At 45.0% G+C, this 23,244-nt stretch overlaps 1 protein-coding gene across 9 annotated transcripts in view; it reads right to left on the reverse strand.

Annotated features, from left to right (window-relative positions):
• Positions 1–23,244, reverse strand: part of heph (polypyrimidine tract-binding protein 1 heph) — a 358,510-nt gene that overhangs the window by 173,356 nt on the left and 161,910 nt on the right. For 5 of the 9 annotated variants that reach the window (XM_069135783.1, XM_046623385.2, XM_046623388.2 and 2 more), the window contains one exon: positions 11,684–11,841. The exons of 3 other annotated variants lie outside the window; for them this stretch is intronic. In XM_069135783.1, the coding sequence (XP_068991884.1) occupies positions 11,684–11,764 (81 nt within the window). In that variant the 5' untranslated portion in view covers positions 11,765–11,841. The remainder of the gene's footprint in view (positions 1–11,683; positions 11,842–23,244) is intronic. One more of the 9 variants, XM_046623386.2, reaches the window with a different exon arrangement.

A 23,244-nucleotide genomic window follows, 5' to 3' on the forward strand; every position in this document is an offset into this window, starting at 1 on the left:
TATTGGGCATAAGTGAAAATCCGTCGTAACATCAACGTTGATTATCTCGTTCCGCGGAGTCTATTTCCAACCGGCATAATCTCGCCTTCGCGACCGTTTCAACCCTTGGCTGAGAGATTTTGCACGAATTGGGTAAAAAAATAAGCAGCGGGGTGCAACAGAGTTTTTCTGCACTCGGCAGTATCGCGGGTTGTAGTAAGAATGGTCCGAAATAGGACGGCGAAGGGCGAGCGGGGTGTTTTTCAGGGTGTTTCGCAAACGTGTGCGCCGGTGTATTTCGAGTTCAATCGCACCCTTAATTAGCACACTCAATTAACCACCCCGGCAAAGGCAAACCCGACGGCCTCGGCTGCCGGCTGACGGGAGTTTTTGCGTTTAATTGCGTTAGAGGATTGAATTACAAACAATTATACGCCTGTAACTGAATTGCCCGTTTCGCGCACCGAACACGAAGAGATACATAGAAACCTACAAGCGTTTCACTTTTGCCGCCGTTCTCGATTCCCCTCCCCCGACCATCCGACGGCCAATACATACCCACCGTTCTGACGATATTTTGTACGATTCTACTTTTTTGTTCATCCTCTCTTTTCGGACTGTATCATACATCCACTTCAACCCCCCTGCCCCCGAGGCATCAGATATTCCATTATATTTTCAGTTTCGGGGGAAAATGAAATATTGACAATCCCCATCCCCCCCCCCCCTCCCCCGCGCCGCGTTGGGCGAGTGTTGTTGTTTGTTGCTTTGAAAAAGAGAACGAAAAGTCAAAGTCCAAAAAAGACAGGAAAAAAAAAAAAAAAATAAAGAACCAACACAAACGACAGAAGCGAGCACTCCTACACGTGGGGGAGGGGGGTTGAACTTCAGACGGACTTTTCCGCGACTCCCGACGCATTGGATATGTAAGTGTATCGTACCACTTTAGGCATCACGCCTCACACGCCCGGGCGTCCCGCACATTTGAATTCCTATCGGTCCTCGGCGGTAATGGGCGTTATCAGTGGGTCCGGAGTAGGGCAGATGGTTCTCGCTGGTATTGTGTCGGGGGTTGTATCGTATCGGGAATATTCTCGCTTTCGCCAGCCGCTTTGGGCCGCGTGGTGACAACTCCATTGTCTGAGCCGACACCCCGGCGTATCCACGCCGCTAACCGAGAGAGGAAGAGAGAGAGAGAGAGGGAAAGACAATGGTACAGGGATAAAAGAGTCCAATACCATCTCGAGCAGTCTGCTTCGACGAGGGGGAGAAGAGAGTGTGAAGACTGTGAAGACTGTGAAGACTACGAAGACGACGAAGAGGACGACGTTCGCGAGATGTCGCGCCTTCAATTTCAAACATCGCTTCGTATGAAATCTACCAATTTACTCCACCGAATAAACAATTCAAAAGAGTGGCGTGCGCTGTCTCTTGGTTTGATAGATATATGTGTGTGTGCGGTGCAGTTTCCTCTCGGGATCGCAAACGCGTTCCGCATCTTTGATTCAATTCTCGGTTGTCGCAATATGAAGCGTGCGAAGAAAATCGTGGATAAACGTGAATGTAGAAAGCTTCGAAATATTTGATGATCGTTGAACCGAACGATTAGGTACGTATTACATACGATATCGCGGAAGTTGCAGCAATTCCAAAGTTGCAGAGCTAAGAAGGAATTATTAGTTGCAAGAAGATTCGATGCGAGCTCCCCTCGATTACCCGGGAAATTGATCGCAGCAACGAAACACTAATTCTTCGCTAAAGTTGACGGATGAATAGAGAAAGAGAAAAGAAAAATTGGCAAGGTTGCGGAAAATCTGGGGGGAGGGCAAAACGAATAAGAAACCGATCGAGAGCAATTTAGCAGCAATCAAAGAACCTGTCGAGTCTCCGGGCAATCTTGCCACTGGCCTCTTGACATCTTTCCTGATTCGGGGCCAGCCTCTCGACAAGTTTGCTGATCGTTGCCTACTACTCGCTTCGGAGAGATTCGCGATCCTCGTCACCTCATCCGGCGGTGCAACAGCACTGCGTCGATCGGAGGTTTAGATAATGGGGGAGAAAAAAAATAAAGATAGAAAGAAAAAAACCACGAACAAGGTCAGTCTGATTCTATCGTTAGTCAACGGCATCTTCGCGGACAGGTTTCATACGATTTCGTGAGAATCACGGTGTACGAACAGCCCGTCTTTTACGCCATAAAAAGTTGGCCTATCTTCGTTGGACTGCTTAGACCTGGTAGCCCGATAGCCGGAGACTCGCCGTTTGAAATCCGGGATTTGATATCTGCCTGCAGGGGAAAAGTTTGGCCAACTTTCGTCATTGTCACCGGAAGTAAGCGAGTGGGTAAGAACGAGGAGTAGGAACAACTTTGAAAGAGTTGTAAGATAGAAGGTGCAAGGGGAACCTTTTCTGATAGTCCCTCTTCCTTATTACCTGCCCATCCCATGCCTCTTCCATGACTACCTCTATCACTCGGTGGGAAGAAACACATCAGAGACTTCCAGAGACGGGATAGAGTAAAGAAAAAAAGAAGAAGAATAAGAAGAAGAAGAAGTCGCGAGAATGACGGAGAGTTGGGGTAAGGATAAGGAGAAGAGGCCCAGCTGAAAAGCTTGGCGTCTTTGCGCGTCTCGCGAACGAGCGCGATGAGACCTCTTGTGAGTTTTCGCGTTCGATTCGGGATCCAGGGGAAAAACCGCGCAGCGCCCTCAAGAGCAGCTCTTCTCTTCTCTTCTCTTCCCTCGAGAAGTTCCACAACCTGGTTCGACGGTGGCGACCATCCTCCTCCCCCCTCCGTGCAGTCCCTTAGATTTACGGTAACGGCAGCTCAGATTTACAATCATCCCCGGCTGGCCGGCTGCTGGTTCGGTCTTACAGGTTTTCGCGGTCCAGCCTAGCTGGTTGCTGCCACTGCGGCCGCCGCTGCGTATACAGCCTAATAATTCGACCGAGAATTTAAGACCCACATAAACAATCTGGTTATAACTAGGCTGTGGGGGCCATCGCGCAAGGGTGGCCCGACTGACCAACTGGTTGGGCGTGCCTCGTAAGATTTCACGTCGGCTACTGCAGAGAGAGATTTAGGATCCGGGGAGTTGGAAATTCGCGCGTCAAAGGTCGAGGGGGGAGGGGGGAGGGGGGCGCGATCGTTATTCGCGTTTTTTATACACCCGCGTCGACGAAGCGGCGAATAAAGAAGACGTCATTAGGGCTTCGGCGCGACGGGGGGGGGGGGGGATTTCTCCCGCGAATTCGAGAAATCGGCAGCAACCGCGTCGGATCCTCGTTCGAGTCGTAAAGAGGGCTCGTAACGCCGTTCGTTCCGCACTATCCGGCCATCATATATTTTAATACAACATCTATCATACTCTGTCATGTTTTGTCGCTGATCCGATCCTCGATCCTCAGTCCGTGCCGGGAATAAGGGTCTCGTTGTCGGTTAACGTGTCCACCTTCGGAGATACAATACGGTCTCAAGATTCGCGAAATTTTCCATTCAAGATCGAGGGCGAAGGGAGTCTCTCGCTGGTCCGGGTCATTTTCTCATCCTCTCGCTCTTTCTCTCTCTCTCTTTCTCTCTCACCGGCAGAGGGAATTAATTTTTCTCCCAGCGGGTAGAAACGGCCCTTTTCCAACCCCTCTGTGTGCGAGTTTTCAGCGGAGCCTTTCGCGGAAACAGCGAACAAGCTCAGACGTCGGATTATTGATAACGCCGCTACCCCTCGATCCGCCTCGCAGCTCCTCGCCCCCGGATTACAAGAGAACAGCAAGAGCTGAACAGAGGAGAGTTTGAAGAGTCGGTCGCCCCCGATTGTACCGTGAAAATAACCCGCCTCGACCACGACGAATCACACGCGAACTAAGACGAAACTGCATCGGAAGGAACCTGATTGAACAATCCGTTTTTTTCTCACGACCGTTAACCGTAGCTCGGACAAACGGATAATTAAATCTCAAGTGAACTCGAGATCAACAAGGGACGAAAAAAATTCCAACTTATCGGGCGATCATAGGTGGTGCGATATGTCGAGGCGCGGGAGTTCAGGTTCAGGGTCAGATCGCTTATTTGAAAAGTATCGTATCGAAAACCAAGATAAACGAAAGAAGGAACAATGGAGTCTCATTGTTGCGCAGAGACTCGACGGTAACCTGTAACTTCTGCGATCATGCGCCGCTTAAAAATTCCGATTGATCGCGTTGCTTGTTCACCAAGGTTTTCAGGGACGAGGGTGGAGGGTTGTTCAGGGTCCCGGTAAGAATTATATTCCCCTGCACATTCGCTCACCCGGTGTACGCGTCGTTCTGAATTCCGAATAAAAGCACTCGCAATACCCTGCGGCGGTCGTTAATCGAGTAGAACTGAAAAGGATTCTCAATAATAGGGACCACTTCGGAAATTAATGACCTTTGAATTTTCCCCTATTGCGTAACCGCGCGACGACACTGCAGCAATTCATTCCAAGACCTGTTATTCGTCACTGCGGAGAGCGCGAACCGCGCGGTTCAAAACCAGACAATTATACACACCATGTTTTATCGACGATAATATATCTAGCCAACAACCCACCGAACGACCGGTACTCGCGAGGAGCAGCAACAGCTGCACCCCTTATTCAACCGGAAGGAAATAAGTGTCACGTAGCGTCGCAATTGACATCCCCTCCATCCCCACCCTAACCGTAATTTATCGACTCTTCGAGGCCGCCGCTCTGATGAGGTTTAAAAAGAAAATTATCCCCAGCACTGGAGTCCCAAAGAAGAAAAACACAAAACATTGTTCATTCGCACCCGTCTCTTTAGTCGTTGATTATTTTTCGTCACAAATCAATCAGATACAAAATACAACCTGATCCTTCGACCGTTCGAAGTGTATAAAAATCATCGGTGCGAGGGTGTCCTTCGATTCTTTTCGTATTCCGTTTGCCCGTCGTCCCCTGTTTACACGGAACACATCTCCTATTTACCGGATATCCCCGGACGTACGTGCAACGTTTATGAATAACATGTTTCTCAAGTACTTCGCAGCATCGTCCGCGAGTGATCCTCTGTCCGCGCATAGAGTTGTCGCTTTGAGATGACATTTGTCCCCCGCTTTCTCACCTCCGCAACGTATCTCTCCGAGATTTTCGCTTGCGTCAAAAGCTGCGGAATAACGATAAACGCGCGCATGATCGTCGTTCGAATCGTGCGATTTTAGGACGCCTCATTTGCAGGAAAAGAAGCGAGCGCGGCGCAAGGTTTTAACGTCGAGAGCGAATTGCCGACTCAACCGTTACGGTGCAGCCGGATTTAAGAGTCTGGAAGTTGAGCCATTAAAAAAAAGTGCACCGTCGTAACAATAACTGTAACTACGTACCCGATGTTGTAACCTATAAGCCGAGAAGAAGAAGAGGCGTAGGTGAAGGCGAGCCTAGGCTGGTTGCCCGCTTCCTGCGCCGCCGCCTCTAAATAGGCCGATTCAAAGTTGTTCTTATCGTCCGTGGATTTTTCTCTCAGAGAAGGAATTTTATTAGCCTAGTTACGGGACTCGAGCGAAAACAATAACCATTGTTCGGTTCCGCTGCACCACCACCACCACCACCACCACCACCACCACCACCACCACCACCACCACCACCACCACCACCACCACCACCACCGACGCCGACGCCGACGCCGACGCTTTCCGGACGAGCAGTTGGAGAGGGTTTTCAACTGTTGAGCTGCCCACTTCCCTTTCCCTTTCTCTTTCCCCTCTCTCCCTATCATTTTCCGCTTGTATTAGGTTCGTTTACAGTGCAAGCCGCTTCAAATGCGCCCATGCTTTTTAATCACTACATTCCAAATGCGGGCTAGTGGCCTCGTTTACATCTACATGGCTGCACACGTCCACCAACATCGGTATAGCAAGTGATTTGCTTATATCCTATGGGAAATTTTCTACATATTCAAGTATAAACGGAATTTAGATGACAAAATCACAAGCCGCGCGTCGTTTCCTTCAGACCTTTGGATCCCTCGTCAACTTTCAGTTACAAGGTAACTAGAAAAATCCATCGGTGATCCCGATGCACCGTTGCGATTTACGCAGGAAAGTGATGTCAAAATTTACAATCGAATATGACGAAGAAGCTTATCGTGCCTGCAGGTAAGGTACAGGCTTCGCTCTATCTTCCCGTTTTCGCTTTCGACACTGAGCGATGAGCCCTCTCGCTTCTGTAATCAAACACTGCATTTATTTATGGAATATTATACGTCTGTATACATTTAACACCGCGATTGAGCGAGCTGGACGCAGACATCCCATGTATAAATCGATGAGCCCTTCGTCCCGAAATCTCGACTATCGTAGCCGTCTGTGTCGACCAATCACGGAACCTCGGTACCTCGATAAACGTGATCGGTACATCAACCGTTGAATAAACCGTAAAAAAGCACAGGACAAGAATTTTTCATGTTTAAAAATTTGTAGACAGTACATGTGGTCGGAAAATGATCGAGAAACAATTAAGCATATGCTCATTGTCGTAACCTTGGAGCTAAAATTAAGAATTCCCGTTAAATTGGAGAGCTATCATCGTTGACGCAGAGAAGCGAGAGTTACACAATTGCATGAACGGATCTTCGATGATCGTCGATAAAGGATTCGAACACTAGCAAGCCAAGCACGAAAAACGTACCTGCAGTCGTTTTATCGCCTTCGTACGTTGAAAGAGAACAACTCGCGTGACCTTGGAACCACAACCGATCCGAGGGTCGCACGGTAAGCAATAAACTAGTTTCAACACCGAGATATTTGGGCAACGGTTTGTTCGAGCGACAAGAGTAGGCTCTTTGCGTACGTACGATGGGCTACCCAAAAGAGTTAGGAGGCAAAAGGGTCGAGAAACGAGACGGACGTCAAGTGACGTGACCGGTGATACGAACCGCTTTAATCCTCACGTTTACGTATGCAGATGTCGCGAGGGACGCGGGCGGAGGACTCGCCATCACGACCGGGACTCGGACGAAGGTGACTTTGATCACCCTCGTACCCGACCCTGGTTGGCTGGATAACAAGCCATACAAAGCTGCGCGAGGATTAATTCAAAGAAAATATTAGAACGGCGGTAGTTTACAACCTTTGACCAGTCAGGGTAGAGGGACACCAATCTTTCGAAGGTGTATGTAACATAGAATCCGCGCAAGGTATACGTAGACAATTGAGAAAACCTTTTCGACAATATTGATTTGACCTACGTGCGATCGTTTTGAAAACAAAAATTTGACCGACAAGTCAAGTCGCGACACCGTGATAACGTCAGACGTCGAATTTGCAAGAAACGCGTCAGAGGACACAGCTCGGCCAAGTGATCAAACGTCCAACACGAATTTGAGAAAGAAGTGCCCGAGTATGAGTTTTCGGGATGAAAAGCGATCACGAAGAGGGCGTGTAGGCCGAGCTGAAGCTGGTATAAATAGTAGCGAGGTTTTATCGAGGCAGGGCAGGCGAAATGAAAAACGTTGGGAAGTTTCGCTCCGGGAGCTCTTTAGGTTTTCAATTAAGGGTGATCGAGATGCCACCAACGGCGTCGTCGTCGTCGTCGTTGGTGGAACCGGGAAGCAAGCAGCACCGGCACAGCACGGCGGCGTGCCCCGAAATGTTGGATAAACTTTGAAGCAATTTAACCCAATCACATCACCTTTCCTGGGAGTAATAATTAAAAGATCCTTGGAGGGCTTGTCGCCCTCCTCTTCCCTCGTCCTTCCCTCATTGTGTCTTCCAGGTTTTGTCCCAGCCTCCGAGGTTCTCGCGAGCTCGCTTATTATATAACGTTTAAAAGCAAAATGCAAAGAAGCCCGACCAACCGACAGACGAGACCTTCACCAGCCGGGGGTAAGACACGGAGGAGGAATAAGGTGGGCTTCGTTAATATATATATGTGTGTGTGTGTGTGTGTGTGTGTGTGTGTGTGTGTGTGTGTGTGTGCGTGCGTGCGTGCGTGCGTGCGTGCGTGCGTGCGTGCGTGCGTGCGTGCGTGCGTGCGTGCGTGCGTGCGTGCGTGCGTGCGTGCGTGCGTGCGTGCGTGCGTGCGTGCGTGCGTGCGTGCGTGCGTGCGTGCGTGCGTGCGTGCGTGCGTGCGTGCGTGCGTGCGTGCGTGTGTGTGTGTGTGTGTGTGTGTGTGTGTGTGTGTGTGTGAACACCTTGCACACCGTGAACAACGCCTTTATAAAAGTATCCGGTGAACAAAAACGTGAATAACATTAAGTTAGTTAATATATTGCCTTAATTTTAATATACAATGCCCGACGGGCGCCTCACTACGTGCTGCTGGTTCTAGTGGTCTCAGTAGCCCGTCGTTCCTTCCTTCCTTCCATTCTTCTTTCGTTCGTTGGTTCGATTCTCATCCCTCTTCACCGCCACTCCCTTACACCAAAATACCGTATCACTCGTAACTACAAATCGCTGAAAATATGTGGGTGAAAGTCATTACATTGTCTTTTAATTATTTTTTTCTTTTCCTTTTCACTTTCAATCAGCGATACCCAAGACTTTTGGATGCGTTTCGCTCCCAACCGCGACCTCGCAGTGAATGACGGGCCCATAAAAAAATGTCAAGGAACCTCTTTAACCGTGCTACGTTTATATCATCGTCGGGATCATTTTACAAGCGTTGTAGTGCCGAATGGAGTGAATCGCCGTAATCCTCTCCACTCGCAACACGGGCACGTTACGAAAGGATTATCAGGACCGAAGGTTCAAAACCCGACAATGACCGATCAGCCTAACTTGCCCCGATCTCTCCCTGGCTCTCCCTGGGTTTCCCGATTTGGCGAGTCCACGGTCATCGAGAGTGACAATGTTCGACGTTAGGAGCGGCGGTTCGAGCGCGGCGTCATCAATGGCTGCAAATATCGTCATGTCACGCCCGCATACATGTACCTACCAGGCACGAGAGGATCATCATCGTATCAGCGAAGCACGAGTAAGGCCGGGAGCGAGCAGCCCTGAACGGGTTCCCACCCCGTGCAGCCCCTAAATTGATTAGAGAACCAACCACCCTGCGTGTCCCTCCACGCCATATTAACCCTTCCTCCTCTCCCTCCATATCCCACCCTCTGCACCGTTACACTACAGTGTGTACCGAGCGGTGATAATCAATACAATAGCGTAAATAACTCGACGGCGGAACGTATATATACATAGGTAAATCTCCTGAAGCTTGCCGCCTGCGAAGTTACGGTGTTCGACATCCGGTCCTCATCTCGCGATCTTTGTTGCAGAAATCGATGACCGCGTTTTACGCAATCGGAATATAATTTTAACCAATTCGGGCAAATCAACTATGAATTTTTGGTGACGAAGGGAAAATTCATAGAAGCATTGACCGTGAATTTATCGCAGATTTGTGCGATGAAGCATAGGAATTGATTTTTTTTTCTCAATTAATTTTTTAAAAGGAGCGTCATCGATCTTTCAAATTTTGTAAAAATATATATATATATATATATATATATATATATATATATATATATATATATATATATATATATATATATATATATATATATATATAATATATACTATACATAGATGCGTTTGTTCGGCTGGCCGAATGCCAATGGGCTTGGGAAATGCGATTGACCGAATAGCTCTTCTCCAACCCCGTTTCGACCCCCGTCCGGCATTGGAACATTGATATAAAAATACCGATACATTCCAGCGAGCCGTTGCTTCCGCTGCTGCACAACCCCCTCACGTGCAGCACCCGTCGGATATATTAATTAAAATTCCACGCGGTAAATATTCCATCGGCGAGGATTCATTGATGTCTAATTAACCTGTTTGTCCAATCGACATTAATAACCGGTGATTTATTTATTTATTTTTTTCTTTATTTTTTTTTCATGTTGTTTTGCCCCCATGTTTTGTCTTTTCCGCCAAACGGCGCGGAGAGAGAGAGAGAGAGAGAGAGAGAAAGAGTGAGCTCGAAAATTATACGGACGTATCGTCCGCGATATACGCGTTACATATATTCAATCGGAGATATCGATTCGCGGACGAGACGAAAATATGGAAGAGGGGCCGAGGGTTGGCAGGTCGGAGGTATAGGGGTGCAAATAAACAAAACAAACAACCCCCTTCGCTGCCTCCACCGCCGTTGCACAGGGGGATTTCGTAACGAAGATGTGTGCGTAGGGAGACGCGACGGTGGTGACAATAAATTCGATACAATAAGACAAGCAAGACAGAAGACAGAGAGAGAGAGAGAGAGAGAGAGACAGAGAGAGAGAGAGAGAGAGAGAAAAGCATACAATATGTATAACCTGGGTGTGTGTATATATATACGATACACGCGTATGTGTTATAGGTATGTATGGAAAGGTTGAACCCCGAGTAGCGCGAATCTATGTATGTACTTTTCAGATTTATATAAATAGGAGAAAAAGATGAATGGAAACCCGCGGCCTCGATGCGAGGGAATCGATAAATTTTGATCACAAACACCCGCCGTCTTACGGATTCAAGAGGATTACACCTGCGAAGCTGGAAGGAAACGGACCGTGTGACCAAAAGTGTGAAGTAAGATAAAATAAGAGCGAGAGAGAGAGAGTGAAAGAAAATGAACTAAATCACAAACTAAAATAATCGTCAGGTCGGAGAGGCCTGAGCTAGCCACGCCGATTCTTTATTATATCGAAACGATGCGGAGCCCCGTTTTTGTCGAAAAACGCCTAGGGTTGAGTTTTTGCTCCGGTTTGCTGGGCAAACGAGTGACGAGGTAATTAAATTTTTACGGAAGTAGAGAAAGGAAAGTTGGAAGACAAAAAAAAAAAAACCAACGTCATTTCCGGAGTTACGTTACACCAACAACATTCGGCCTGGCGCGTGTGTACAGAAAATTTATAAATTATAATGTTGTGCCGCACGTATTCACACAAAGATCAGAGTTTTGCAGGAAGAGGAAGTGCCTTCGTCAGAGGAGGGCCAGTGTTTGAATAAATAAACTCCCAAGTTTTGAATTATTTATCTTTGACTGTTGCGCGCGGAAAATGTGTAGATATACTTAACTATAAATAAATATATATATATATCAAATGCAGTATGTGTCGGTGAATCGTACGATGAAAAGCGTCATCTCTCGTACGGAATGAATGTAAAATACGAGAGGTGAAACTGTGATGGTGAAATATGCAGGGATGGGAAGAAGCAAGGATCCGATTCATCTTACCGACTCTTTAATCAATGAAATGATTCACCCGGAGACACTTTAATTCGTCTGGTTTTCTTTCATCCCGGCAAACGGGTCTCGCAACCCTCGGCGCCGATCTACAGGCTCCTCGAAATCTAAGAAGAAACTTTCCTCGAAAAACTTTTCCTTTTTCACCAATGGACCGTATTATATATACAGTTGTGTACAAACCGCGAAAGCTGCGGGCCTTTTTCGAAAGTATATAAGAAATTTCTGAAAACCACTCTACCTCTTGCGATATTCCCGTCGAAGATAAGATAGAAGATTCGACCCGATACTATTCGAATATATCGGTTGAAATATTTCTCAAAAGTTTGTCTCCCCGTTCATTCGACGCCGCAGTTTTGTTTCTCACTTCATTGCCGGTGACACGTTCGTATAAAATAACGAAGAATCATTGAGATGAAAGATTTCTTTTTCTATCAAATTTCACCGCAACCGTTGAGAAAATATCACGATTTGTGATAATGATCGTGTAAAGCGAGACTGACCTTTATTCCCAATGTTGGCGCCAGGATCCCGTAATCGTGGAGAGCGGGCAGCATCACCGGGGGAAGATTGGTCATCATCATCCTGTCGATTGGCTAAGGCGCACGCCGTATCGAACTATGCACTACTATTCGTATCCTACAACCAGAGTCTGACCTACCTGAAACAAGGTGAAGAGAAAAAAAAAAAGAAACTCGTTAATACACACGATACATATTTACAGTAGCGTAAAATTTCAACATAAATCATGCAGCCAAACGGAAGGCCAAAAATTGTATTCGTCATTTAAAAAAAAAAAAAGACAAATACTCGTTACCCGTGATCCGCGTTGAGTAGAAAAAAATCTGCACCTACTTGAAATACGATTGCCAAAACCGAGTACATAATTTTTTATTATTTTTTTTTTTTTTTTTGGAAAGTGTTTATCCGTTAGATTTCTCCCAACAAGCACGATCATCCGATGTAACGAAGCGTTCGGCGAGAGGAAGCGTCCTGCGGGATGAAGAGAGCGAGCGAGTCAAGAACCCTTCATTCAACTAGAGCGCAGCCAATTATAAAATAATCCTTTAAGATTTACATGGCGGAGGTGGGTGTACCCGGGATTAGCTTAGCCTCTGACGGAGTGGCGTCTGGGCGTCGACTGTCGGTTGCCGAGTGATTTGGGTGGGTGCAAGATTTCAACGGTCTTATACCGGGATTTGATATCTCCCCCCCCCCGTGTTTGCTCCCCAGAGATTTCACCGCGTTTAGCCAATTCGAGTTACAAACTACAGATCAGCTTGTCTGTGCTTACTTTGATTCCGGATCGAAGGAATTCGAGATAGCGAAATTTTATTTTCCAAACGACACTCGTTTTCGAAAAGAAAAATCTGGGTCTACGTACCTCGAGTGAAGGTCGACGATTTGGAACGAAAGACTCGGGTGTTACTCCCTGGGTACGTTTGACAAGGACGTCGAGGATGCGTAGATGACTTTGGTATAAAAGGATACAAAGGTATAAGGATAGGCCGCGCCAGCCGGAGGGGGTTATGTATATTATTATACGGAGCGACGAATATACTATCAAAGAGCGAGGTGCAAGCTCTCGGAAAAGCGAGGGGGTGGCGTATTCGTGAATAATATATCGGGGATGGAACGGGGATGGAAAGGGGCGCGAAATTGCTCTTCGGCACATGTCGCGATCCCGTTCTTCGAGCCCAGAGATCCGAACGACAAATCTGTTTATGAAAGCGTTACTGTACAAAAACGGATAACATCTCGAGTGAAAAGGGAGATAAAGGTGGAGTAAGGAGACAGAGAGAAGAAAAAAGAAAAAAGAAATACAAGATGCGAGAGGATGACTCAACGATACGCGTATCTTTGGCGACATCTTTTGACCCAGTCTCATGTACGCATGATCTATCTTCATTGTTATTATACATTAAATTTGTAGTACCTTGACACACCATTTTCTGCGCACGTATGACTTTTCCTTGTAAATTTTTAATACTTAACACAAGAGGTAAGAGAAATATCAGTCGTAACGCCGAGTTACATTTCAACCAATGCGGTTTTTTGCCTTGAAGAAAAAAAAAAAAAAAAAACCATATTTGCGTTCAAGGGAGAGATACAAAAGCACGCGATTTTTTTTTTTTCTTGTTCTTCCCTTCGAGGCAAAACCGCATTGACGAAAACCTTTGGTATCGGTGGATATTTTCAACCATGCAGAACCTGACCGAAAACGAATTAAAACGAATATACTATTTACAGCACGACATATAATTTCAATTTCATTACGCGTCTCGAAAAAAATGTGAATAATAACATGACGCGAAATTCAATCGAGTTAAGTCTTCGCGTCCGTCGGCTGCAAAGCGGAATGAAAGAGAGAAAAAAAAAAAAAAAACTGAAAAAGTATCCGAGGGACGTTAATCAGCCGCGTTTTTTACTTCCGAATCAGGAGTTATAATAATGCGAACCCTTCGCTGCCGGTGAAATTCTGGCGGAAGCCTCGAAGCGATAATCGTGCGCGTTATTTAAACCTAATGGATACGTATAAAGTCTGGCAATACGTCCATTGATGTGAATGAACAATGCTCAACTCCATGGCAAAGCGAGGCGCCATTTCGAACCCGCGCATCCGTACACATGGCCAAAGTAGGTATGCGTTTGATTAATTCCCAACCTACGTCCTGCGGGAGATAATTTGTTAACTACCCGACGGTGTCTGTGCGAGGGAACGAGACTTGTCCCATGTCCGAAGGGGATAAAAATCTAATCAAAGATCCATCGGCCGCCGCCCGTTTCCGTAGAGCTTCGCATCGAGGATTAACTTTCGCGTCGCCCAAAGACCAGCGACAGAGTCGATCGGACGCCACCAGGTCCGCACAGCATCTGTCTAATCTTCCGAGGCCTTACATTAGCTCTGATACGATCATTTCCCCCTATATATCGGTCAATTTTACGGTATATCCGGCACAATAGAGACAATAAGAATTGGCTCATTATACCTTGCTTGACACACCTTGGGGTACAATCCATCCCACGCCTTTTCTTCGTTAATTCAAAATCTTTAAATCTAAAAACATCGGGACTACGTGGCGCCATCTGGCATTTTCATATTTGGTTATATAACCTATAATTTGAGAAGTTAAACTTTCAAGAGCTTATAAAAAAGATTTGTTAGATCCTTTCTCATGACAATTTTTTTGTCGCTGGGGTACAAACGACCCCAGGGTGTCATTTATGTAATTTTTCAGAAATATGTCAAACAAGGGTTATTCACGTTACAGCTCCACATTCCCGCAATGAAATCCCTTAAATTCCCCCCTCCCCGTTTTTGAATACCGAGAGGCATGCTGTAAGAAAGTGTGTATACCCACGTGTAAAAAAAAAGGGGGGAACGAAGGGAGGGGGTATCGAGGTCGTTAAAATAACCAGACTCGAAGCAGTAAAATAATTGCCTATTGACCAGCCATTATTTGACGCTCGTTGTTCGAGAGGCTAACGATGCAATTGGCTGTCGTTCCCCGTCCCCCGATCCTCGAGGGTACGAAACGTACGTGCGAACGGTTCCAGGGTTGCTGTTGCGGAGCGGCAGGCGGCAGACACCGGAGATGACGCGTGTTTTCAATTACTTCACATATAGCCGCCGGACGACACAGACGGAATAGTTCGGGCCAGGGCAATTTACATTTTTAGCCAATATTCAACCCGTTTTTACTCCATCGTACACCCTGAACATCGTCAACGGCCTCGCGTGGCTTCAGGGACTTTCAATTTACCGATTCACTCGGTTGTCCAACCGAACGAATAAACTATTCTACTATCGCGTCAAAGACTGCCTTTCAATACACACACACACACGCACAGAGTTTTTTCACTCGTTATCAATACACACGACTCGACAAAAAGATCGTGAAATAATGATAAATTTCTTCAGATTTTACGAACCAGTTTCGCTACATCGTTATTTACAGTACCGACAAGCTTCCGTATCTCAGTCGATTTCAACGACGTTGTCTTTTCGTTGATAAACGGTCGCATGAACAGGTGCTTTATCAATTGACGAGTGTTTCTTCTTCTCGTTTCATCAGAAACGGAAGGAAATATCCTTTTTTTCCCCCTCTTCTTCTTCTTTTTCTTTTCGTGTATTTTGAAAATAAAGAGACAGTCGTCGATGCAACATCGTCTCCCCGAGTGTCGCTGATATCGTAATTTAACGCGAAGGGTCGGGGCGGGGTAACGTTTCAGTCACTCACGAAATATGAAAGTTGGTCCGTTTAGCCTCTGAAACTTGGCTGACTCGTTCGAGCGCAAGTATAGCTGCTTTCCCAAGTTAGTTCGTATATTTATGGACTCGTATAATTCGACGATCCGCTCCGGTGCTGGCTAATTACGAGAATTTTAGAGTACGCTGACATAAACGAAACAGGGTAGAAGGTGGTTGTAAACCGTAGTCGAGCAAGTACTGACTCCTGACGCGATCCGAGTCCGACCTTAACTCGAGACCAGAGTTCTCCGGCAGCTTGAACGTCACCGATCATAACGCAGCTGCGAACCGTAAAGCTCTTCGCCCTATACCTGCATGCGGTCTTACAGGCACTCGAACGCGAGTATACCCACGAAACTAAACCGTTTATAGCGACGTTTCGTGTCATTTGGAAGTTACCTATGAGACAATTAAAAACATTTCATCTCCATCTTCTCCTCGTTTTCATCGACATTTTTTTACAGTCAAATGTTCGGACCCTGACCCTTTACCTCAAACCTCTGTTACATTGCTACGTACTCGAGACACCGAATGAAAAGCGGAGCTTGTAATACAACGAGTCAAGCTTCGTTACATAGTTAAATCACTTAAGAAAGTGTTTCCTTCCCCCATACACACAGTAGCGCGGCACCTGTCCTGTCGACGAAGTTAAACACTGTGTCATTCGAGAAAATATGGACGTTTAAATATATGAGATGAGATCGATATATAATCCATTCGTGGTACGGATTTTGATTTTATCGACGAGTAGAACACGTGCACGCGGGGTGTTCAAAGTGTTTTCGTTGCGGCAGTGCAGCGGCTCGAAGAAGCGAGTGACTGATTAATTGTTGAAAAGAAAAAGGTGGGAGGATTTCTTAAAGGTAAATAACCGTCGGTGGAGGAAAGCCATTGTAATGAAGCTGCTTATCAAAATTCTTAATTAGAAAATTTTAATTATGTTTCCCAGCGGGAGATAGGCGGCGTATACACACATAAAGCAAGATCCTAGCGAGGGCTGCTGTTTCTGCACTCGAGAGATAGTGAATTTCAGGGAAGACGCCCAGCTTCTCTACTCCCGTGCATCCAGACGTCGGATAGGCGGAAGGCAGGCAGGCAGGCATGCATCTAGAAGTCGGAGGAAAAGGGGAACGACGGATCGCGGTGAGGTTAAGGTAATCAAGCTTGCGCCTCTCGCCAAGATGCAGGCTACAGAGAAACGCAACGCGAACACCGCTCGCGGTTTTCCCCGCATTCGGAATCCAGATTGATATTTACCCTCGTGGATTCGGGGGTCGGGGCGGCTAGAAATTTACGTCCGTGATATCGTCGAGTGTAGAGGAGGAGGAGGAGGAGGATGAGGAGAAGAAGATGTGGAAGCCTCGTTGCAGCAGGCGAGGAGAAAAGCCGCGGTTCGATTCTCCCACACACGCTACCGTGCAGACAAAGTTTATCGGGCAAAGATTAATTGGCCACTCAAACCATCTTTACGGGGGCAAACGTTCCGGCTAATGACTTTTGACTATCCTCCCCATTTAGGCCCGATTTTCCCCTTCCGTCGTCGCCGCCGCTGCCGCCGCAACCCTTCGAGAAATTAGGGTGTCGGTTTAATCAGAATAATTGAGATTCCAGTTTCTAAATCTTCCGGTTACCTAACCCCACGACGATGGCTGGGGTGGTCGTATATCTTGAAAACTGTGCCGGGTTACTCAACCCTGAGAATTGGTGTCGAAATTGAGCAAACTAAGCGCGATACGTCCTGGGACTAATTATTGTCTGATCCACGTTAGACTCGAACAGCTTTTTCCGATACCTACTGAATAAATCAGCACGACGAGATAAATTTCTGACGATTAACTCGTGTGTATAGAAATTATAAAAAAAAAAACAAAAAACACCGATCGGGTCTCTCGCATAATCTGACTGCAACGTGACCTAGCAGACTCCGGTTTGGACCCGTCAGCTGTCAACTTTAAGACGTCACTGAGCGCCGGATCCTACCTCAATGTTATTACTTATTCAATATCGACGTCGGATCGGGTTTGTATAACGACGTCAAATTCTGCGCGGGCTAGACGAAGAAGGAAAGAAGCCGCGATAGAGTCGGACGATGATATGCTGTAGTGAAAGGGGGGCCGAGAAGCAGGCGGAAGGGCGGAGGAAAGAAAAAGAGAGAGAGAAGAGGGTGAGTCGGAGAACGCGGAGAGTCGAGAATTCGTGTCAATTTAACGCGGCACCGATAATTTCTCCTAATTATCCAAAACTTGCCAGCGCTTCAAAATAATATAACTTTTGCGGTGAAAATTCCGCACGCTTTTCGCGAAACATTTCGAAAGTCCGTTTCACCGAGAAACAGCCACCTTGCAGTACAGTTTATCAACGCGTCAACATTGCCTTGTTTAATCACACTACATCGGGTATAATGATTAGGTATAATATACATTGTACGTACCAACACGTAGAGATACGCACGTTTCGGTTTGCCCAGCGACTGTAAACGCACCGACAAAATTTCACCGAGCCAATTATTAACACAAACAAACCTAAATTTCGCGGCTCTGTGCGTATATTAAACATCGAAGGTGGGAAAAACTGACAAACGTTTCACCCAAGACGTCAAAACCGCGGATCCTTTGTTCTTTCCCGTTTGTCACTTGTAGCAAAACTACCGATTTACTCAACGATTTTGCGGAACATTTCCAGTTTGTATCGGTATTTAGTTATTTTCATTGCATTCGTCGAGTGGACGAAAGTGAGACTTGGGTATCCGGGATATATCTACGTGTAAAGGTTAAATCAGCTAATAAAAGTGTGGAACCAACGAGGATCGCAGAACGTGTAAAATAGACAGAGTCCACATGTGTCGACGATATCGCCGATCGCGAGGTTAGGTGAAAAGAAAATCTACGAGCGATAAGGAAGTTGCAAAACAAAGCGAAATGGACATGCTGAGGGGGCAGGTGGTCATCAATCACAAGTACGAAGCTTTCCTAGCGAACGATATTATAAACGACGTCCAATTCGTTCTCTATTATTTCTCGGCCTCTTGGTGTCCTCCGTGCGAAACATTTTTACCCCTGATGAAGCGGCTGGCCGAGGAAATCTCCCGGCGAAAATTGCTCATGCAAATATTTTACGTGCCATCGGATCACGATCAGGACGAGATGTTCGAATCCTTCTCAAAGAATCACGGTCAATGGTACGAAGACTCGCGATAGAAATCGTAAGCGAAAAGATCGTCACTCTAGTTTCAACCCTCTTTCTCCCTTTCAAGGTTCGCAGTTCCGGTTGGACCAGTTACGGCGAAAATAAGGAACAAGTATCACGTTCATTCTATCCCGACCCTGATAGTTGTGGCCAAAGACGGTCACTTGGTAACGAGAATCGGACGACGCGAACTAGAGGAACGCGGTGTCGGTGTTTTGTTGCTGTGGTTTCCGGATCTCGACGAAGAATCTCCGGGGACATAAAATTACGCATTGGATTTTCTCAAATTCCCTGTATCGCGGATAAATACAACGTCGGTTTGATTGACTATATTCTTCATTGAAATAACAGGCGGACTACGAAGATTATTCACGGTAAATTTCGAAGCGAACGAACAGACGGTTAAAATCTGACGCAAAGACACGGCGATGTGACGTTGAATTTACGAGACTGCTGCATGTTAATTCGTTTTCCGCCTCTTGTTAACAATTAGAGAGCTTAAAGTAACGAACCGCTGCAAATGACGCCGGGAAGAAGAAGAAGAAGAAGAAGAAGAAGAAGAAGAAGACGCGGCTCATGAATATGACGGGCTGATTATACGAGATATCGATCGTTGAAAATATCAATTCGGGAATATTGAATTACAAATTGAATTTCGGCTTTATTCGTGGATCAAGAGTTTCGTTACCGGGACTGAAATATGCATCTGAAATTGGATGAAATGAATGATGAAACAGCGGGCGGGGCGACGTCGAGCCGAGCTGCTGCTGCTGCCGCTGCTGCTAGTTCGAGATTCGCGGTTAGCAACGTGAAATCGGTATCTCATCTTTCGCGTAACAAAAGTCTAAAACTTCAGTATCGAAAGTCTTCTCCAACCAGCGAGATATTTGATAAATTTCAATTACCAAGTCGGAAGCCGATATTCGAATAGAAGCTAATCAAATCGTTCGATTCATACTCTTCTTCGTGTTTTCGTGTAAGAAAAATCAAGTTACACCTGTCATCACGACAGACGAAATAATATTCAACAGTCGATACGTTTCATCAATTTTACCGTCTCCGCGTCCGTCAAGCATGAATAATTAGTTATTCCTAATTGCACCAAGTAGTTCGGTAGTTTCAGTTTCCCAAGTAGCAGCTAATAGATGTAAACATACGTTGACGGCAGTTTCGAAATCAAACTTCTCCATCGCTTCTACGTAGGTATTATTGCAAGTGCAGATGCAGGTGCAGCTGCTTCACTGCTTATAAGTCAAAGTAAGAAGCAAAATCATACGATCACGTTGACTGAATGATTTTACAGGTAAAAATAAGACTCGAAACTTATTAAAGTTGTTCGATGCAATAAATTGCGTGATGAAAAATCTGTTGAAATCTGAAGGAATTACACCAACTTCTGATACGATTAAAATCACTTTATCGTCAAGAAAACTATACTGAAACACATTTCTTGGAATAAAATGCAACAAACAACGCTTCGATCATTTCTGATCCTCTTCAAAATCCGTATTTCGATTTTATTTCCCCACTCGAAAGTGAATCTCGCGATTAAATTTGCCAAAATTGAATGACAACTCCGATCACAATTAGTAACGACGATATTATTAATTAACCCCGTTAAGTATGAGAAATTATAATTAGAATCTAAGATCAAATTAACGGGATAAGGCGAAAAATTGCCGCATCTCAGACACGTGTGTAAACGTGTGCCGTTCGGAGAATAGAAACAGTAACGAATGAAAGTTGAGAACCGTCGTTCGTCCCCCGAACATTGTATAGCATATTTCGCGGAGGAGAAAACGAGAGAGGAATCTGGCTAAGTGAGCGGGAAGGGGAGGGCGGTGGGGAGTAAGGGAGGTTAGCCAACGCAATATATACGAACGCGTCGAGTTTTCCTCTTCTGCGAAGCACCGACAGACAGGAAGCTTCGTTTACTTCCGAGGAACAAAAGATATCGGAGACGATTATTCCATTTCTATACCTATATACGGTGTATAAGAATACGATGGTATACGATAGGAATACACGTCCTCGGGTATATAATGGATATTTACAGGTGCACCTGTAATATCCATGCGCTAATGACAATAAGCATAATAACAATAACGAGAGTGATAATGACAATAATAATGATAATGATAATGATAATATAGGAGTAAAAATAACAATCGTAACGATAAGTCTCCTCTCACCTCATCCCCCCCTCTCAAACCTCTCGCTCATTATCTTTCCTCTTTTGAATCGCCACCCCCTCCGTCGCCCCCCTTCAACCCCCGGCAGCGTCGTCGGCATCGCCTCGACGCCGACTCGATCTTATCGTTACAAACCACCGAGCTGCCCTCGACAAAGGCATGTTTTTTATAGAGCCTGCAACCGAAACGGAATCGACTATCGACGGTCGTTCGGCTGCGTCGTGGTATACAAGATATAAATCAACATTGGATGAATGGGAATAAAGGAATGAAGATGAGGGAAAGGAAGTCGGAGTTGGCGAAAAAAATATACTTATCTCGAGAAACTGTCGCGGATCGTTGAGACGGTTTGTTTTTTGTAACAACGTATATAACCCGACGTTACTATATTGTCTATGCACAGCTCGGAGATAAAACAAAACACATGTCGTATATTTTCTGAGAAAATTTTCAATATTTCCTTTACTTGAATTCTAACCAATCGATGTGCCGATTTGAGTATATATCTAATGAATAAAGGTCTTCGTGGGGGGGAAATTAGGTTTATTTGTTCTCCTACCATACCGCCATAAAATCCCCCCTGCCGAGTTAAAAATTTTTCAACTTTTCATCGACTTAACAGTTATTTCTATATACATTTTTTTTACACAATGCGGATTTCGTTGTAGATGTAGTATACGTAAATTTATTTATTGTGATACATATCTGCCAAGAATTGCTTTTTTGGAAAACAAAAGCTTGGATATAGCTCGCTACAAAATTATGCAGGTGAAAAACAAAGCCTTGTAAATAAGTGACCGTTCAAAGTCGTTCGGAAATAATCGATACTAGCTGGCTTTATATTCCCATGTACTGGGTCAATAATTGTACTTTGCAAATTCGGTATATCATTGAACACGCCTCGGTGTGTACACATGGGCATACATCCAAGCCTATCACACACATCCAATCAACTGACGAATTTTGATTGATACTGAAGAGTTAGGTGTCAAAGAACAAGTGAAAAACGGATATATGAAAAAAAAAAACACAAGCAAACAGAGAAATAAGAATAGTACGGAGAAGAACTGCAACGAATTGTAAAATGAATTTCCGATTTGATTATTCTTGACTATCGGCAAAAACTTTTCCAATTTTATCTCCAAACTATATATCGGTCCGTCGTTCACTGACAAACAATCTCTGCATCAGCGATTCGTTCAACTGCGAATAATTACATAATTAAAATTACATTAAATAGCAAATTCTCGATTTAAAAGAATCAGTTCAAGTTTCCCGAGATGAAAACAAAGAAAAACAGAATATCAAAACGAAATAAAAGTAAGATGACATCCTCCGAAGCTTGCAGCCGGCGAAGCTGCGACTAACTTTGGTGCAGGGTAAAATTACATGCAAAATTATCTTCTTCTTCGCTCAGCCTGAAATAATTTCAATTTTATACTTGTGAATTAATTAGTTACAGTTCAAATTGACACTTGACGAATGAAGAAGGAGAAGAAGAAGAAGACGAAGATGAAGAAGAATTCAGGCGCTGCGTAGAGATTCACCATTCGCAATAATTTAAAATAATAACTTATATAATAAATTTTCTCAGATCCTCCTCCTCCGCATCCTCCTCTTTCTCCTCCTCCTCTACTTGCTCTGTATTCCCGAAGCCGATCGAAGTAGGCACAGCAGAGGTTAGCGTAATTGGAAAATGAATCGTTGGAATGGGATTCATTAGCGAGTTCCGTGAGCGGAGTGTCAACGCAAATCAGTTCAAGTGTACCGAGTTATTATTTTGAACATCCAGTGCCTTTATATTATATAAATACGTATATATGTATATATATACCATATAATAATGTACATCAACCGCTTCTACACTTCGGGGGTGGCGAGAGGATAAATTCACTTGATTCTGACGTGGAAGATTCTTTAACGTCGTGACCGTGTATAATATTTCCCCAGAAAATGCAAGAATTTAAACAACAACTTAGGGGCTTCAATCAGTTATTAGGTATGCAGCGTCTTTGATTCGTTTTGGTACAGTATTTAAAAAATTTTAAAACTATCGAAAGCTGCAATATATTATTTACGTATATGATGTTTGCAGGAAATTGCAAATGAATTTCGAAATCGTAAAAAGATTTTCAAGTGCTCCGGTCCTATTCAAGGGGAATTTTTACTATCATGCAGAGGTTCATAAAAAATTTATACAAGAAAAAAAGAATTTCAATTGAAATCTGCACAACGATAAAACACAATCTCTCTCTCTCTCTCTCTCTCCTACCACTGTGTAAACCTACAGTTGAGCGTAAAAATCGAATTCAAAGTATATTGCAGAATGTGAACAAGTTCTCTACCTGCAGTATTTTACGATCGTAAAAAGAAAATAATAGATTTTTCGTACAATTTCAGCTGCATGCACGTTACAACACAGCCGGATAGTGAA

This window comes from Neodiprion pinetum, chromosome 4, assembly GCF_021155775.2.
Source record: "Neodiprion pinetum isolate iyNeoPine1 chromosome 4, iyNeoPine1.2, whole genome shotgun sequence".
Classification (NCBI taxonomy): domain Eukaryota; kingdom Metazoa; phylum Arthropoda; class Insecta; order Hymenoptera; family Diprionidae; genus Neodiprion; species Neodiprion pinetum.